The sequence below is a fragment of the Daucus carota genome, chromosome 7 (genome assembly GCF_001625215.2).
Source record: "Daucus carota subsp. sativus chromosome 7, DH1 v3.0, whole genome shotgun sequence".
Classification (NCBI taxonomy): domain Eukaryota; kingdom Viridiplantae; phylum Streptophyta; class Magnoliopsida; order Apiales; family Apiaceae; genus Daucus; species Daucus carota.
The window spans coordinates 32,904,392-32,924,466 of record NC_030387.2 but is presented as its reverse complement, the minus strand read 5'-3'; the positions used below and the strand labels follow the sequence as shown (position 1 = coordinate 32,924,466).

At 38.4% G+C, this 20,075-nt stretch overlaps 1 protein-coding gene across 3 annotated transcripts; it reads left to right on the top strand.

The window, feature by feature from the left end:
- The first annotated feature begins 4,505 nt into the window (after positions 1 to 4,505).
- Positions 4,506 to 18,651, top strand: LOC108195859 (uncharacterized). 3 transcript variants are annotated; one of them, XM_017362859.2, is made up of 11 exons: positions 4,506 to 4,751; positions 5,935 to 7,617; positions 7,710 to 8,074; positions 14,723 to 14,824; positions 14,905 to 15,026; positions 15,287 to 15,530; positions 15,665 to 16,914; positions 17,095 to 17,143; positions 17,236 to 17,468; positions 17,626 to 17,733; positions 18,163 to 18,651. In XM_017362859.2, exons 2-11 carry the CDS (start codon positions 6,168 to 6,170, stop codon positions 18,383 to 18,385), a joined length of 4,146 nt encoding a protein of 1,381 aa, XP_017218348.1. In that variant the 5' UTR covers positions 4,506 to 4,751; positions 5,935 to 6,167; the 3' UTR covers positions 18,386 to 18,651. The 3 variants fall into 3 exon arrangements, with proteins under 3 accessions (XP_017218348.1, XP_017218345.1, XP_017218347.1); XM_017362856.2 differs by having other exon boundaries at positions 15,284 to 15,530; XM_017362858.2 differs by lacking the exon at positions 4,506 to 4,751 and having other exon boundaries at positions 5,914 to 7,617; positions 15,284 to 15,530.
- The last annotated feature ends 1,424 nt before the right edge of the window (positions 18,652 to 20,075 follow it).

Sequence of the window (20,075 nt, the reverse complement as noted above, 5' to 3'; positions counted from 1 at the left end):
CTCTAACAATTTTATAACTAGCATCATTTATGAAATATATTTAATTGTATATGGGACATTAATATACTGGTGTTTTGCCTTATTATTTTGTAAATGTGCCTTATCACAAAAGAAATAGAAATAAAAGTAAGTATCGATGCTGCTCAAGCTTTACGAATGTCTGCAACGCTTTACCAACAAAAGAAGCGACTTTTTCCAAATGGAAACTTCTTAAAAGCGTCTGCTCTGTCTTTATATCAGAAATTGCTTTCATCAGCAGTACAAGTCAAAAGGGCCTCAATTTTTTTCTTCTTTCCTGCCAGCACTTTAATACTTTATATATGTACATGTGAAAGAATGTTCACACACGCACCAGGCGCACACTGTGTGCTGTCCCTGTCTTATATATGATTGAATCGGTGAGATTTTAATAAAATAAGAAGAATGATACTGTCACTGAAAGACTTCCAACAACCTAGGATGCTTACTCCCTCTGTCCCAGTCAATTGTATACATTTCTTTTTCACTGCTCGACACGCTTTTTAAGGCTCTTATAAAACATAGTTCTACAACTTATTTTTAAGATTTTCTTTTTTTGTATAAAAGTATAAATGTTATACTTTTATACAAAAAAAGAAAATCTTAAAAATAATTTACAGAACTATACTACATTGAAGCATTAAAGTCCGTGCCGCGCCCCCGTCCCCCAATGTATACTATTGACCGGGACGGAGGGAGTACTATATAAAGCAATGTCGACGTTATTCACAAGTTTCATTTAAGGGTGGAATAATGCATCATACACGTGAGTTGTTTAGAGTTATAATTTGACAAAATTATAAGATATGTATCAACAGTCAACACTAGTTAGTCAGCACTAAGTGTCACCACTCACCATGGTCCATGGATCTGTCAATTTACACCCATGCTGTTGAGCCTATTATTTTGTTGAATGGGGCAATCCAAAACATTACAGGGATAAAAATTATTTTAAATATATACAATTAAATAATTTTATCAATATAAGATATTGTAGAAGGAGTTCAAAATCCTGCAGGTTTAATCACAAGCCCAACACAATTCACAGGTTCTGATTACTTTATTTGTTTAGTATGCGCTTACTATATTGTTGCATTTCACTCGCAAATTCTAGTATTCCACTCTTCCATTTGGATGTTTTTTTTTTTGTTTTTGTTTTGATAGTCAGATTTGGGTGTGCAAATAGTGGCAGTTCTTATCCAGTTTGATATCTCCGTTTCAGATATTGTCACCGTTTCAGATCATTATCACCCATCATCGACAAACGGGAACTGTTTTATTGTCACCGTTTCAGATCATTATCACCCATCATCGACAAACGGGAACTGTTTAGATAAGTCTCATGTGAAGAAGGTCATGGGCTAAGGAATATTAATATTATATCACACACTATATTATTTATTGTGCACTAAGCCGGGATCTTCACACAAACAGCCACTCTGCTTTAAGGGCAGGGGCAAGGCTGCGTATATCTTACCCAAAGGCTGCGTATATCTTACCCTCCTCAGACCCTACTCTAAGCGGGATACACTGAGTATTAGGGATGAGCAAAACCGAACCAAAAACCGAAACCATAAAAAATCGAACAAAACCGCACCATTAATAACCGAACCGAATAAAAACCGAACCAATAAAATGGTTGCGGTTCGGTTTTGAAATTCTCAAAACCGAATCGAACCGAATAAAATTATATAAAAATGTATAATATTATTTATATATATATATATATACATATACATAGGTAATCTATGATTGAGTCTTGTAATAGTAGTTGTAAAGTGTCCAAGAAAATTAAGAAAAGTAAGGAATGTGTTTAGCCTTCCGGTGACATTGTCCCTGGATATTATGCTATTCTACAAAATATTGATTTTTTACACATTGTTTTCTTATAAATTTTAACATCCATCTAATATTAAAAAGAGAATAAGAAAATTTTTAATTTAGTTTTTAACCGAAACCGAACCATTTCAAACCGAAACCATAATTAAAAACCGAAACCACACCAACGGTATTTGGTTTGGTTTTGATTTTTGATTTTGAAAACCGAATAAATATGGTTACGATTCGGTTTCTGGTCGAAAAACCAAACCGAACCACGCCCGTCTCTACTAATAATGTTTGGTTTGGTTTATTTGATGATTTCTTTAGCAAAACTAAGAACCAGGGTCAACGAGAAAGAATCAGATGTATATTTTCGCTCCCCTGAGCACTGGATTACACTTTCACCCAGGCGTGCGGGTTATAGTCATTTTTTAATTAAATCAATTTAATTCTTAAAAGAGTATTACTTAAATATTAATGTTAATATATAAAAGTAGTTTATAAAATGATTTAATGATTAATATTTCTAAAATTTTCTTTCTGGATAAAAGTATAAACTATAAATTTTATTCAAAATTCAAAAATAAAAATAGTACATGAATTTTGTTTTATACATTTTAAATTACATGCATGAAGTATGAGAGTATATTATATAAGTCAAAATATAAAAATTAAGATTTTCTGATTTTAATATATCTGCTATATAATAACATTTATTCAGCAATAAATTAAAGTATTTTAGTATCCATCTCACTACTAAAAGTCTAAGTTTGGAATTCGCTCAATAAAAATATTATAAATAAGTATTCCCTCCGTCTCTTATTACTTTTCCTGTTTCTCTTCGGCGCGTTTGCCAATACACAATTTTGATCATTAATATCTTTAATTTCGTATTGGTATTAAATATATAAACTTCATTGTATTAAAGTACTCGTGAATACGAATCCAACAAGATCACTCACGACTATATTTAGTCTTATAGATTAGACGTAAATTAGTAATTTATCTCATGTTATGAACAGTCCCGACATATGAAACGAGAAAAGAATAAAGAGACGGAGGGAGTATTAAAGTAGTTAATTATGAAAAGTTATCTTTTTATATTATACTGCACATACCACGATTAAATATTAATGTGATTTTTGGTAGTCAAATTCTATAGTGCCTCGCGAGTGAACATCCCAGGATACTTGGCCAAAAAGTACATCCCGAGATCAGTTTCTGCATCAGTTGACTGCCGTGCAGACTGAAGACAGAAGAAGAAAAGAATGCATCATGCATGCAACAAAATTTCATGTTATTACTCTTTCTCTAGTACCGGCCATAGATTTACGAATATATGTAATTTGTTGTATTCTGTTAAGGCAAGATTATGGGCCGTTTAGGTTAGTTTAAAAGTAGTGACTTCTTACTTATAATATAATAAAATAGTGGAGTAGAAGTGAGAAGTAAATAAGTTAATAAAGTGTTTTTAAGTTAATAAAGTGTTTATAAAAAAACATAAGCTAGCATTCTCAGTTTAATTCTTTACACAAATGGAAAAAGCAGAAACCAAAAACAGTTTTTGCTTCTCACAAATAAACATCACCTATATATGGGTCAAGTTTCACATAGAATCTTTAGTCCGAAGAAATATATCTAAGAATCATAAGAGCTGTTTCAGGAAGCAGAAAATCTGCTTTTACATTTATCAAATAACTAGAATGTTTAGAGAGGCAATATTATGTGTTCAAAATCTTGTCATATTTTTAAAATTACATGATAAATAAATAATTGATTTTGATTGAATGATTTATATGTATATAAATAATCATATTACTATTAATTAATATAAATACAATTAACTAAATATTATCAACTAAATTTTGAAGAAAAAATTTACTCCCTGTGTCTCATTTTAATTATCACATTTGAAGAAAAAAGCAACTAAAATTTGAACAAAAAATAGGATTTGTACGCTTCGCTTCCCATTTTTAGGATGCAATCGCAACCTAATATACACACCCCCGTCAACTCTCCGTTATCAATCTACACAACATGAAAAGCCTCACCAAAATAAAAAGGGATTTTCTATGGTGTGCCCAAGGGCACATAATAGTCCTTAACTCTAATAAAAATAGTTCATATTGATTGATGGATGAATAATAAATGAGAATGCCCCTCCTGCATTCACATCAACTCCACCAATCAAATTTTCAAAAAAAAAAAAAAACTCCACCAATCAGAATAAGCCATTTTTATAGAATTTAGTAATTATTGTGTGCCCTTAGGCACACATCAGAAAGACCGAAATAAAAAATACAAAATTCCATGCACAAAAAAGTTAGTCACAAATTCTCAACAAAGTGAGCTCAAAAAGGCATGTTTGGCCCCCACGCTCCCAAAAACGCGTCAGCTAAGCACCCACCAAAACTTTAACTCCAAGAGCACAAAACCAAATCACCCGCGAGTACACCACCCAATTACTCGCCATCCCAACCGTCCCTTCCAAAAAATATCTATATCAACGGTCCAGAATAAACGGGTGAAACACACACAAAATACGCCGACATTTCTCTCACCTCTCTCAGCCTCAACAACCCGAACCAAACCCAAACCACATGGGTCGGGTCATAAACCTCAGGTCCGGACCCGAACCAGATTTTTTGCTTAAGTTTCTTGAAAAATGTAAGAAATTACACTGTTTCGATCGCTTTATCTTCGGGGGTGTCTGAAAAATTTAATCTTTCTTCACTCTCATTTGCTCCCAGAAATAGAAGAGTGTGTTTACATATAAACAAGCTCATATTCACATATCTGTGTGTATTGTGTGTGTATATTATTGTAGAGAGAGAAAAAGGAGGCATTTTGCAGTGGTAGCTGAAACAATTGACAAAGTTTGATCGCCATTAAAGAAGAAAAAGAGCTTAAAGGTGACTTCACACACTCTAAACACCACTAATTTATCTTACCCAGATCATATTTTTGCCTTGAAGCTCTTAAAGTTTGCATCTTCATTTTTTGTTCAGCTAGCTGCAGCTTCAAATTCAGCTGATTTGGGCCATTTTTGTGTGTTCTTTAGCTTTTAATTGCAGTGAATTTTCTTGTTTGTTTGGGTTTGGTGAGTAATTTTGGTTTCATTTGTTGTTTGTTGGGTGGCTTCTAGGGTTTCCTTTAGTGGGTGGCTTGTGGATTTGCCCCAAATTGTTGTTGGAGTTTGTTTCGTAATTATTAATTGTGAGGGTTTTCCTTGTGATTTGGAGCTTACATTACTGGTAAGTGTTCAGTGTGGGGGATATGTATAGCAAGAATTGTTCGATTTTGGTTACTTGGAGTTGTCTTGAGTAATTTTGTTTTGATCTGTTTTTTGTATGTGGCTTTTAGTTTAACGAAGTTGAGGCGTGTTTTTACTTTTGAGTAGACTAATTGTGGAATATTTTGTGTGGATTTGTTACTGAATGTAGAGTTGAAGAAGAGATGAGAAAGATTTGTTTGTTTTCCTCTTTTTAGATTTAGGAAGGTAGATAACTCCGGTGGGATGGTTTGAGTTGAGTGTCACTTGCTGATTTATTTCTAGCATTGAAGGTCTCAGCTATGGCTCATCGTAAGTCAAATTCTGATGGTTTGAGCATGTCTATGAACTTGATGCAATGAAAGATTAATAGCACTTAGCAGAAACCAAATGAGAAAGATTAATTGCCAGCAACTGATTATATAGTGAAAGAGAAAGCAGTCATAATATTTTGAGCATATATTACATATTTATGGAATCGGTGAACTAATTTGGTTTGAAATATATTTTTGAATTTGCTGTAGCTATTACTATAAATCATATGCCATGTCGCACTCAGTGGTCAATCTTGTAGATGCACAAACAACCGCATCAACTTAACTACTTGCAACCTGAAATCATTTTGCTAGTGCTAATGGCCCAGGACATCACCTTTACAAAATTGATAAAGTTAGAAGAGTCTCTATGTAATCGATAGAATTCATTTTCAGCATCTGAAAGTTCCTTCTCTGCCTCATGATGAAGCATCTTGTTTAAATATTTTATCTGCAGCTTTTGGAAGTGTCACACATATCTGATCTTTGTAAAAGCACCTCTTTTTACAGGAACTGAATCGAAGGCGTTTTTGTGGTAGAAGAAAAAGGCAATTGGTGTTTGTAGAAGCAAATTGATGCTCCTTCCAGAATATATAGTCTATAAATCAGTTTTCCGGTCTAAGTTACAGTTGGGACACTGGGTTGAGGCCTGTGATAGCAATTGTTAAAGTTCTTTTAGAAGCTGTTAGAGGTTTGAGAAGAAGTTACGCAGGAGTATACGTTGAAGAAATCATCAACTTGGTATGCCCCAACCCCAACCGAGGCAGCAGTCTCGGTTAAATGACATTCAGATGTTGCAGCGACAAATCATGATCAAGAAGCTTCAAGAATTGCAGAGGCAGCAACAAGTTCAGGAGTTAGGTGATGCTAGGCAACATAATTACATAAACCAACAATATGCATTAAATAAACAAATTTCTGCAGAACAATTTCCTCCCCTGATCAATGGAACACCTATTAGTGATGCGTTACAGAGGTTTATGATGGGAAACATTAACCTTATGCATCCGGGTGCGCTACCGGTAGTCCAAGGGTTCTCGAATGGAGTTGGTTTCCCTCAAAACCAGGGTCAGACATTAGGTTCAATGGGTCTGGTGTCTCCACAACTTGATGTATCTTTATACGGGACACCTGTTCCAGGAATGGGAAATAATATGGGTCGGTACTCTCAGCTGCTAGGTGCATCTCAAGGTTCAGAACATACATTTGAGAAAGGCAATAATAACCAACAAGATGAACCCATAACACAATCGTCTATCTACACCAACTCGTTGGGTACTTACAATTGTGATGCTTCCTCCAATCATATTGGCATGCAGGAAGGAGCTCTGGTATCTGGAGGAGACTTTCAGGAGAAAAATATGTTTGGGCAAGTTCCTGCTCAAGTTTTACACAGAAACTTCCAGCAAATGAACACCAATCAAAGATCTTCGTCACCAATGGAAGTTGGCGGGAGGCCAGAACAAACTAGCTGGCATGGACAATTTCCAGGGAAGGCGGCAAACCTTGGCCCTTCTCAAGATATATGTTCTCTGGATCCGCTAGAACAGAAAATTTTATTTAATACAGATGATAACAGTTGGGATGCTTCTTTTGGAAGCTCGTGTAACATTAGTTCAGAATTCCTCAAAAACACTTCAGAAAACACCGACCATACTAGTGCTTTTCCTTCTCTTCAGAGTGGAAGCTGGAGCGCGCTTATGCAGTCTGCTGTTGCTGAAACTTCTAGCAGTGATGCTGGGATACAAGAAGAATGGAGTGGCTTGAGCTTTCAAAATCCAGAACTTTCAAATGATAATCGCTCTTCTAAGTTCATTGAGAGTGGTAAACAACACCCTGATTGGGTTGAAAATGCTGTTTCCGCACTAAATTCAAAACCAGACCCTAACTTTAAGAATCTGAGTATGGCCTCTAGCTTCCCAGGTTTTCAGCAACCAGGCATCCAATTTTCTTTGAAGCAAAAGGATGAACTGCACTTGGACACCTCTAGAGAATCCAATCAGCACCATTCCCCTAAAAATAACAAGCAATGGTTGGACTGCAATTCTTTACAGAAGCAAACAAATGAGGTAAATCAACACAGTGAGAGACTCTCATCTTTGCAAAGTGCTTGGCCGGACCCCAATTACGAACACTCAAAAAGTAATGTATATCAGGAAAGCATACCCATGTACACTAAAGGAACCCAAGCAGGTTTGGTTATAAGTTATGACTTCCTTGTCACTTGGTGAATATGCTAATTTAAAAATTCAGTGTAACAAGAGTGCTACTAATTTTTTTTGCAGGTGATATCAGTGGAATAGAACAGGTAAAATCAGGCAATGTTAATAATAACCATCCCTTCTCAGAGAGTACTAAGCTTCTTTATGGAAATGATACTGATGGTTCTGTCGAAGATGCGAGAAGGGGGTATGCAAGGAATAATCAGTATCATCGAAGTAGTAGTCCTCAAATATGTAACAACACTTACAATGGAGCAAGTAGAACATATGAGAAGCAGCAGTGCATTGAAAGAGAGAACTCCAATGATAGCTATCACTCTAATGCATCACAGCGTTCCTTCTCTGGACATGAATTGAAACAGAATGCTTGGCAGCATAAAAGTGATTCTAGCCATTTTGCAGATAGCAGTCAAAGGCCATCTGATCAGGTTGGTTATTGCATTTAGTGCTGCATTGTTTGTTCTCTCACATTGCAAGTAGAGACTAAGGTGTACATTTGTTATTGTTGGGAGTCACAGTGAAAATCACAGCAACAATGTATAGAGCAGTTATATTATATAAACAAGTGTAGGCCAACGAAACCACAACAATATAGCATGCACGAAGATCGTATATACAATAATCAGTGACTGATAAATTACAAGAAAAGAAGAGAAAGGCGCACCTTACACCGTCGCTAGAATTAGTATACAGAACAGCTGAGTCGCCTAGCCCTTCGATGAAGACTAGACTGTTCTTGAAGTGATTATTGCCCCACTACGCTGTGATGGGTAGTCGCAATATCGCTCCCAGGATAAAACAGCACAGACCGAACCGCTCACAGACACGAGTACAATCAACAGCGATCAACACCTCAGTTCGCCCGAGAACAGTATGTATATGTGTATATATCGGAGTAGATGGTGAGAGTGTAAGAGAGAAGAATGAGAATGGTGTTTGTGTTTTTCCCGTGCTACAACTCAAGTGTCGAGGCTCACTATTTATAGTGAGGCCAAGGCACCAACACACCGTCCAGATTCATCTGTCCAGGTTCAATGAATCTGTATCTGTCAGACATTCTGACCAGATTCATTTGTCCAGGTTCAATGAATCTGTATCTGTCAAACATTCTGACCAGATTCATTTGTCCAGGTTCAATGAATCTGTATCTGTCAGACATTCGGACCAGATTCATTTGTCCAGGTTCAATGAATCTGTATCTGTCAGATATACCGACCAGATTCATTTGTCCAGATTCAATGAATCTGTATCTGTCAGATATACTGACCAGATTCATTTGTCCAGATTAAATGAATCACATTCTCATTTCAAGCTCTTTCAAGCCACTGTATTCAACTCTATTTCTCAATGGATTTCACTAAGAAAATGTCCCGGAAATTACATCAAGAACATATTAAAAAATATGCTTTAAACTTTCCATTTTCTAACAATCCCCCACAAATCCATATAGATATGCATATTAGTCCTCATCATGACTTGTTTTTCAGAGTAGGTACCCTTCCGGGTTTGAACCCTCCTAAGTCCCCTACTTCGATGGCTACCGGATATAGATGGATTGTTTCACCTTGAATCTCTATCCGTTGGGTGTAACCACACTCCATAGACGACGACAGGTCAAAGGCTATGGTGCCGATCTACGGCTTTGAGACATTAATGGTCGTGTCTCGATCCTGTTCGTCGAATGTTTCAAGGAATAACCCTTTCCTCTAATTGCGACCTCACAATTACATTCGCTTAGCTGGGCATCTCCAGAGATGTACTGCAACCATCTCGTCAAATGACTTGACCCCATTCAGAGTTCTAAAAACTCTTGCTATACTTGCAGTGTCAGTACCTTTTAGGTTTGCAGGGGATAGACTCAGATGCATAAGTATCTATATTGTAGTTAAAGGTACTACCGATCCACCCTTACAGCTTGTTTACCACATTGAATACACTTTGAGGGATCTCCTCTCAGATGTATTGGGTTCCCGCTGTAGATGAATCATGATGGGTTATCAGTCCCATCCCCAACCTTGACTTAAGGACAACAGCATGCTCAAGCCCTTTAGTCAGTGGATCAGCTATGTTATCTTGAGTTCCAATGAACTCAATAGCAATAGTCCGATCAGACACCAAACCCCTTATAGACTTAAGTCTAACTTGGATGTGTCTCTTTGTTTTAGCATTATACTTGACACTTCTGATCTTGTCGATAGTTGTACGGCTATCACAATGAACAGAAATTGCCGGTAGCGGACGACTTACTACAGGTAACACAGACATGAGTCCATGTAACCATTCAGCCTCCGTACCCGTGGCATCCAATGCACACAACTCGGCCTCAAACGTAGACCGAGTTACTATAGTCTGTCTAGTCGACTTCCAGGATACTGCTCCACCCGCAAGAGTAAACAGATATCCAGTCACTCCATTGGAACCAGACTTCTTAGCTATCCAACTTGCATCACTATATCCCTCAAGCACACTCGGATATCTCCTGTAGTGCAACCCAAGATATATGGTGCCTTTCAGATATCTAAGTACTCTATCTAGAGCATCCCAATGAGTTCTGTTTGGACAGCTTGTATATCTTGCTAACTTAGACACAGAATATGTTATATCTGGTCTAGTACCATTAGCAAGATATTGCAAACTACCAATAATCTGAGAATATCTTAACTGAGACACAGGTACACCTGAAGCATTCTTGATAAGAGCAACTTTAGGATCATATGGTGTACTAGCAATTCTACAATTTGAATAACCATACTTCTCAAGTATAGATTTCTCTATATAATGAGATTGTGACAAGGTTATTCCCTCAGTTGACTGAGTCAACTTGAGTCCAAGAATCACATTCGCCTCACCCATGTCCTTCATTTCAAAGTGTTTTTTCAAGAAATTCTTTGTCTCGTTAATAATCTCAATATTGGTTCCAAACAGTAGTATATCATCCACATACAAGCACAACACAATATGTTCATTTCCTTTAACCTTATAGTAGACACACTTGTCATTATCATTAACTATAAAATCAAAAGTCAAAACAGTGTCATCAAACTTTTTGTGCCAGTCTCTAGGTGCTTGTTTCAAGCCGTAGATGGATTTGACTAACTTACATACTTTGCTCTCATTGCCAGATGCAACAAATCCCTCAGGCTGATCCATATAAATCTCTTCTTCAAGATCACCATGAAGAAAAGCTGTCTTTACATCCATTTGATGGATGATAAGACCATGTACGGAAGCCAATGCTACAAGCATTCGGATCGTTGTCAATCTTGCAACAGGAGAGTATGTATCAAAGTAGTCAATACCTTCTCTTTGCCTAAAACCTTTAGCAACCAATCTAGCTTTATACTTATCTATTGAGCCATCTGGTTTCATCTTCCTTTTGAAGATCCACCTACATCCTATATTAGAACACCCAGGAGGGAGGTCAACCAACTCCCATGTTCCGTTAGAAACAATAGAGTCAATTTCACTCTTCACAGCGCCTTTCCAGTGCCTAGATTCCGAAGAATCCATGGCTTGTCGGAAAGTCAAAGGTTCGTCCTCGACATTGTAAGTGATAAAATCACTTCCAAAGTCCTTAACTACCTTTGCACGCTTGCTCCTTCTAGGTTCCTCAACTTCATTAGGAGTAGAGCTACTAGTAGGATCTGCCCCCACATTTGTCATCTTTTCCACATGATCGGGAATAGAACTAGATGTGTGAGTAGGATCAACACTAGAAGAACTTTGAGGTATACCAGTCTTCATAGGGAAGACATCCTCAAAGAATGTTGCATCACGAAACTCAACTATCGTGTTTGCCACTATACCATCTATGTCAGATTTTAATACTAAAAATCTCATAGCTGTAGTGGTTTCGAGATAGCCCAGAAAGATACAATCAACAGTTTTCGGCCCTAGTTTCTTTCTCTTGTGTTCAGGGACAAGTACCTTCGCAAGGCACCCCCACACACGAAGATACTTTAGACTAGTTTTCCTGCCTTTCCATAATTCGTAAGGTGTCTTGTCCATATGTTTCAGAGGGACTCTATTCAGAATATGGCAAGCCGTATTCAGAGCCTCCCCCCACATGTACTTGGGCAACCCCGAATTAATCAACATACTGTTAATCATATCTTTAAAAGTTCTGTTCTTTCGTTCTGCCACCCCATTAGACTCAGGTGTATATGGTGGAGTCACCTCATGAATTATACCATTGCTCTTGCAAAATTCATTAAAGGTGTTTCCCGTATATTCACCACCTCTATCAGATCTCAAACGTTTAAGTACTTTACCAGTTTGTGTTTCAACTTCAGTTTTAAATCTAATGAATTTTTCAAGTGCTTCATCTTTATGTTTAAGAAAATAAACATAACAATATCTACTACAATCATCTATAAAGGTAATGAAATATCTACAGTGTTCCTTAGTCAACACACCACCAAATTCACATATGTCTGAGTGCACTAAATCTAACAAGTCAGAATCCCTAACCACACTATGAAAAGGTTTCCTTGTTAGTTTAGCTGTCACACATACTTGACATTTAGTTTTCTTATCAATGGCATGCTTTGGAATCAACTCTAAGTTCATCATATTCTTTAGAGCACCAAAATTTAAATGACCAAGCCTAGAGTGCCACAAATCGGATGATTCAATATTATTAACAGAAGGAGAAGCAATATCATTAATAAAACCGCCTAAAACAGGCTCCACATTTATTAAAAACAAGCCGTCTGACAAGTAGCCCTTGCCAAAAAACACACCAGTCTGAGTAATAACTACTTTATTACACTTTAAAGAAAGTTCAAAGCCATTTTTAACTAAACAACTTCCACTAATAATATTTCTACGAATCTCGGGAACATGATGCACTCTAGTAAGGGATAGAACACGCCCTGAAGCAAACTTCAGGTCCACGTTTCCTATTCCACGAACTTGAGCCGCACTAGCATTCCCCATCGTCACTGTCATCCCATGAGCCTGTTGATAAGATACAAACAGAGTAATATCAGCACAAATGTGCACATTAGCTCCCGTATCAATCAACCACTCATTAGACAGATAAGTGGAAAATAGTTCAGGGTTGTACTTAACATACCCGTCATTGGTTTCAGAAGCAACAGCCTCACCAACAACCATGTTAAGCACAGGCCCATCAGTGGTTCCAAGCACAGTATTTGCTTGTGCTACCACCTCAGCTTTCTTTGCTTTCTTTACAGGACAGTCCTTACTCCAATGACCAACCTGTCCACAAGACCAACATGGTTTGTTGGCCTTTGATTTCTTAGCCTTGCCCTTGTCAGTTTTGGGCTTAGTGTTCACCTTCTTAGCGACAGACTTTCTTTTCTGTCCCACAGTCACTACATTGACCTTCGAGCTACCAGATTCAGTTGGCATCACATGTCCCTGTTTGGACTTGTGCTGCTCCTGCACAGAGATATCCAGCATCAGGCTAGTCCAAGTGATCTCTCCCTTCTGCCTTTTCAGGGAGAGTGCAAACTCTTCCCAAGACTTAGGGAGTTTTTCAATCACAGACATAACCAAAAACTTTTCAGGAAGGTCCATTCCGGACTCCTTCAAAGCATGCACCAACGTCTCAAACTCATGCACCTGCTCAGTCATGGATTTTGTATCCACCAGTTTGAAGTCCAGGAACTTAGCCACAGAATACTTTTCCAACCCTTGCGAGTCAGTATTGTGTGTCTGATCAAGTTTCTCCCACAAGGTCTTAGCAGTGTAGGAGTCAGATGAGTAAACATCGAACAGAGTGTTCGTTAAGGCTGCTAGAATAGCAGCCCTAGCCACCCCATCCTTTTCCTCCCACATAGCATAGGCCTTAAGGGTTTCAGCCTTTTCCTGTACCACAACTGGTTTCTCATACTGCAACACCGGCCATAGACCCTTAACCGTAAGCCACAGTTTCATCTTTTTCTGCCAACGAGAAAAAGAAACTCCCCCACCGAATTTATCAGGAATACCTGATAAATCAATGGGCTGTGGAAAACGATACGTAGTCCAATCGATGTTACTAGTAACACCAGACCCAGAACCAGCACCACCACCAACAACAGAATCCGCAATCTCATTAACCATCTTGCTTACTACACAATATAACAGATAATCACTTCAAGATTGTTGGGAGTCACAGTGAAAATCACAGCAACAATGTATAGAGCAGTTATATTATATAAACAAGTGTAGGCCAACGAAACCACAACAATATAGCATGCACGAAGATCGTATATACAATAATCAGTGACTGATAAATTACAAGAAAAGAAGAGAAAGGCGCACCTTACACCGTCGCTAGAATTAGTATACAGAACAGCTGAGTCGCCTAGCCCTTCGATGAAGACTAGACTGTTCTTGAAGTGATTATTGCCCCACTACGCTGTGATGGGTAGTCGCAATATCGCTCCCAGGATAAAACAGCACAGACCGAACCGCTCACAGACACGAGTACAATCAACAGCGATCAACACCTCAGTTCGCCCGAGAACAGTATGTATATGTGTATATATCGGAGTAGATGGTGAGAGTGTAAGAGAGAAGAATGAGAATGGTGTTTGTGTTTTTCCCGTGCTACAACTCAAGTGTCGAGGCTCACTATTTATAGTGAGGCCAAGGCACCAACACACCGTCCAGATTCATCTGTCCAGGTTCAATGAATCTGTATCTGTCAGACATTCTGACCAGATTCATTTGTCCAGGTTCAATGAATCTGTATCTGTCAAACATTCTGACCAGATTCATTTGTCCAGGTTCAATGAATCTGTATCTGTCAGACATTCGGACCAGATTCATTTGTCCAGGTTCAATGAATCTGTATCTGTCAGATATACCGACCAGATTCATTTGTCCAGATTCAATGAATCTGTATCTGTCAGATATACTGACCAGATTCATTTGTCCAGATTAAATGAATCACATTCTCATTTCAAGCTCTTTCAAGCCACTGTATTCAACTCTATTTCTCAATGGATTTCACTAAGAAAATGTCCCGGAAATTACATCAAGAACATATTAAAAAATATGCTTTAAACTTTCCATTTTCTAACAGTTATATGTTCACATTATAAATTGATTTCCTTTAACAGGTCATGTACCAACAGATTCCTCAAGGATCGCGTAGTTATGAATCAGGGTATGCTGAGCAGTTCAGGTATAATGTTTCTAGTGGTGACTTGGACTCAGCAAAGGTATATACCAAAACTTGTTGTTGCAATTTTGCTGACCACATCCATCCTCAAATAATTCTGTTAATTATCTTCTTTGACAGAGAAACTTGCTGGGTGATCAAAAAAATTTAACAGAGCATGCATCTTCTAGAAATCATGAAAATTCGCCTGCTTTCTTTGACACATCTGTTAATCAGGATACCAACGTGACTGCACAGACAAGGTACTTATTTCTAAGCTAAATACACTGCCTCGATATCAATTTATTTTAAAAGAAGCAGAATCTATCTTCATAGTATCCATGTCTTTGTGAAGTCTCTAGCTTTTGTTTTTCAAGTAAAACAGGAGGATACCTGTTCTCTATCTGCTTCATATTTCTTCCTGTTCAAATATCAATTTGTGTCGTCGTATCTCTCCCTCTACCTTTGATCTAATATGATTGCTGCAAAAGGTGACTATCTTTTTTATTATTTATTTTAGTAGTCAACATATGCTTGAGCTTCTTTACAAGGTGGACAAGTCCAAAGATTATCGACCTGTAGTGCATGGTGGATCAAGAGATTCAAGTCCATTCTCTGAGATGCCGCAAGCTGGAAGTCCTGATACATTTGCTACTCACTCATACAATAAGCCGCCTTCACAAACCTTTGGCTTAAGGTTGTCCCCTCCATCTCAACAGACTCCAGCATCAAATTGCTTTGATTCATCTCATAGCTCGCCAAAAATGGTTAGTTTTACAATAGTAGGCACTTCGTATAGAATTAGAGAATATTGTTGCAGCTTTGTGTCATATTCATATACTGCAAAACTTGTATACCTTATACATTCACAACAGACTGATTTTATACTTTTGTGATGCAGGCACATAGTGGTGATACAGTATCATTAGGTCCTTCATTTGTAAGAAATGAGCTTCAGAGTCACATCAATCAGGATATACCCTCCAATTCTTATAGTCAACAAATCTCAGTTTTAGAGGACAATTCAGCCATTCAGCCTGTTATAACTTCAGGAACATCTCAATATGCTGGGTATCCTATGTTATGGAAAAATGCACCAGTTCAACGGAACCTATCTAATGCAGATCCTCGGAAGGGGCCACCATCACCAGAATTGAACAAAAATGACTTTGCGGCTTCAATAGCTCCACATGCACTACATTATGAGACCACTTACAAAGGACAAAATGAATCTAGCAGAAGCGCCATGAGCTCGGAAGGTTTGGGATTTCACGGAGAACAAGCTCCAAAAGAAGCATACAGTCAACTAGATTCTTCTGGGACGCTTGGTCCTGTACCACAGAAAGGCAAATCAGCTTATGGGCAAGTAGCGAAAGGTTACTCAGAAACAGATAACCTGGACCCTGGTCCTGCAATACCTAACTTAAATAGGCAAGCAGTTTTTAATCAGTCGCAAAACATTTCTGATCTTGAAGTCTTTGGTCGTTCATTAGAACCATCTCATATTTCCTCCCAAGATTATGCTCGGCTGCAGCAAGTACATTTGGCAAATGCTAATACTGGACACCAACTGTATGGAAATTCTTCGGGAATCCAAGATGCAGTTACCAATGGACTAGTGTCAATGTCACAGGCTAACTTCCATTCAAATGGGGAACGCAAGTTGCAGAACCTCTCGTCTGAAACAAGAGAAAGCAAGTCAGTGAAAACTTTGCCCCAGCCTCTTCTTCAAGATGCTAATCAGGAGACTGTCACATTTGGCCAGTACAGCTCCCCTGGTGCAAGTGAAGCTGAGAAGTCTCAGGTTAGCATGCAGATGGCACCCTCCTGGTTTAAGCATTATGGCGCTTTGAGAAATGGGCAGATGTTGCCGATGTTTGATCCAAGGGCTGCACATCAGTTCAGTACTGGGAACATACTCGAAAAGCTGCGCATGGGTGGTCCTGGTGCTGGTCAAGAAAGCAGTGTTTCGCCCACTACAACGGATAACAACTTGGTAGCATTAAAAAGCTTCAATACTTCATATGTGTTGCCTCCAGATGTCCTTGTTCAAAATCCGGAAATTATAAGACCAAAAAAGCGAAAGGCATTTGAGATTCTACCATGGCATAAAGAAATTTCTCTCTGTTTACAAGAGCTTCATAATGCCAGGTGTTTTCCATAATCCTTGCCTTGGACCTGAAAATATATTTGCTGGACTATTTTGTGTACTTTATATTAGGACAAGTGTTTCATTTCCATTTGTAGCAGCTTACAGTTTTGGGTTCATTCTTTTTTACCTTACTTAAAGATGCCTATTATAACTTCCTAATCTTATTATCATTTATGCAGATTGTCAGATTTGGAATGGTCAGAAGCCACCAATCGGCGTATTGAAAAGGTGCTCTCTTGCGTATTGACTAAAGGTTTCATGTTGTATTATAATTGAAGCAAACAAAACAAATGGACTAAATACTTTCTTTTTGTTTCCAGGTTATAGATGACGTTGCAACTATTGAAGATTCAACATCTCTACGGCCAAAAAAGAGACTTGCCTCTACAACCCAGCTTATGCAACAATTATTTCGACCCCCGCCAGCTGTCATTTTTGGGGGAGATGCTATTTTAAACTGTGAGACTGTGGCATATTTTGCTGCTAGATTAGCGTTAGGCCATTCGTGCTGCTTGAAAAGTAGTTCTCACAAGCTCTGCAACGTGTCTGACAAGTAAGAGTTACTTTCAGTCTTGACGCTACTTAATGAAAATTATTAGTTTTTAAGAAACAGTGGTAAAATGATAACGCCATTTGTGCACAACTACTTTATTTATTGAGTTATCTTTGGTAGTTGTATAAATACTATATTCCTATTGTAATTTATGCAGGTCACTAGAGAAGCTCAGAACTCCTAAGCAAATTGGTGATCAAGAATATGTTAAAGTTGTAGAAGACTTCCTTGCCAGGTCAAAAAAGCTGGAAGCAAGCTTCTTAATGTATGACCGGAACTCTTTAAATCATGAATGCATTTTAAACTTACAGTAAATTAGTTTTTGTCTTGTCATTTGTCCAGAAGAGGTGCATTGCAAATTGGAAAAGGGAAGAAATTGACCTTGATCCTTTCTTGCTCGATGCAAACAAACGTGAACACACCCATTTAGATTTTATCTGGGACCTATAATCTATCATAATATATGAAACTCAGTACAAAAAACTCATATGCTTGAGTTTACCAGTAAAAGTTTAATGTGAATGTTGATGTATGCTAATATTCTTGTGCATCATGTTAACAGTACTCAGTGGCTCTCTAGGAACTATAAATTGACATTAACATTAAATGAAGATTTTGTATGAATTTTCCACAGTATTTTTTAATGATAATTTGGATGGACAAACTTTTAATGCATATTGGTATGATGGTGCAGCTTGGAAAAAAGTGCGTCGATAGCAGATATAAGGGTGGAAGCACAGGAGTTGGAAAAATTTTCAATGATTAATCATTTTGCGAAATTTCACAGCAGGGGGCCTGCAGCAGCAGCTGAGGCATCGACATCCTCTGGTACAAGAAGGATGTACCTTCAAAGATATGTCAGACCAGTTCCAATGCCGAGGACAGTACCAGAGGAGGCACAGTGTCTTTCCCTGTAGTCATGAACAACTTCATCTTTTGCCCCCCTTGCAATACTCATGCTAGTCTATATGCTCACTCACAAAATGTGAAGTATATATCTTAAGTGAGGGAAGGACCGAGTTAGCTATAAAAACTGAGCCAGATGGTGTTATTTAAGGTCAAATGTTATAGATTATCAGGAAGTACAACTTAACCTTTGTATATGTACATGACAATGATGACACATATGGTAGTAGGAACCTAATCTTTTCAAAAGCAAGGGCAGATGACTATCATTTTCTAACTCTTTGATCATGCTATATATTGTTGATTGTGAAATTGGAATGTTTTCCGGATACAGTTATCTTTCCCCTTTTCAGGTCAGTAGCGAAGCAGGCAGGTGTTTTGAGGTAAAGAAGCAGCAAATGATAAAATGGCAACACCTCCCTGTGGACTGTGGTTGGTTTCCAGTGCAGGCAGTGATAACATGTGGGGACACTCTGAGGTCCTGGGAGGATTCATTTATACAGTGGTAAAAAGCGCTGTATTGTCATGTGGATTATCTGTGTTGACAAGTACAGTTAGCAGTTGTGGTGGGGATCTCTTACACTGAAGACACCTGATCCTCATCAGATACTATATGAGTTGGGTTGGGTATGGAAAGTAGTTCCACGTCATCCCGACATTGATTCTTGTGGCCCTGATAAAACATACTCTTATCAAAGGAGAAGAACATGTAAAAAGGACAAGCTTAGACTTTATTGCAGAGCACAAGGAAACATTTATACAAGAGACACAGAAAAGGCATGTTACTTATTCTGTAACTGGTACCAGGTTGTCTTTCATTCTCCTTCCACATTCCTCACAATAGAGGAAGTGCTGCAGCTAAGTAATAAACATTGTACCCAAGTGGTCTGTCATTGAGTCGGCAGAATCTTAAGTGTGTCTGTCAATGATAATGAGAGGGAATCTTTGTCAGATAACAGTAGGGATGGCAGTTTTACCCGACCCGATGGATACCCGACCCGTACCGACCCGATTGGGTCTACCCGAACCCGATTTTTTTGGATCTGGATCCGGATCTGGATCTTATTTTTAGACCCGAAAGAGTTTGGATCTGGATCTGGATCTCAGGTATTCCGAACCGAGACCCGACCCGAAACCCGAAACCCGATTAAAACCCGATCCGAACCCGAGACCCGATAAAAACCCGATACAAAATATTATATATATATATATATATAGTTTTACTCCAATAGAAACCTCTTTATTCTAGAAACTAGAAACTATCACTAAATTTCTAAGAGAATATCACTAAATTCTCAAACAACCCCACTTTCTCCTTCTTCTTCTCCAACCCACCAACCCTCCACCCCACTTCTAGCAGCTTCACCCTACCACCCCGCCAAGCCTCTGCTACTCTCTCCACCTCCATGCCGCCCGACCCTCCATAGCCACCACCTCCATGTCGGCCTCCATTATTTATATCACCACCAAATCCAACCCCCCTCCGGCCTCCACCGCCCTTTCCATTCCACCCCCATCTCCACCTCCACCTGCACCTTCGTCCTCACCTCCACCTCGGTCTTCCTCACCTACAGTAACGTATATCTAGCTTAATGCCGATTTAAATTCCAGATCTTTGCCAAAAATCTGCCGGAAAAAGCTAAAGGCTCCTTCCATGTCCACCACCTCCATCTCCACCTTCACCTCCATTATCTCCACCAC

What these genes read in the sequence shown, in the direction of transcription:
- LOC108195859 (XM_017362856.2), top strand. Translation starts at nt 6,168, where the DNA reads ATGCCCCAACCCCAACCGAGGCAGCAGTCTCGGTTAAATGACATTCAG. An exon ending in CACTAAAGGAACCCAAGCAG is followed by an intron (nt 7,618 to 7,709) that starts GTTTGGTTATAA and finishes TTTTTTTTGCAG; the next exon opens with GTGATATCAGTGGAATAGAA. An exon ending in GTCAAAGGCCATCTGATCAG is followed by an intron (nt 8,075 to 14,722) that starts GTTGGTTATTGC and finishes TTCCTTTAACAG; the next exon opens with GTCATGTACCAACAGATTCC.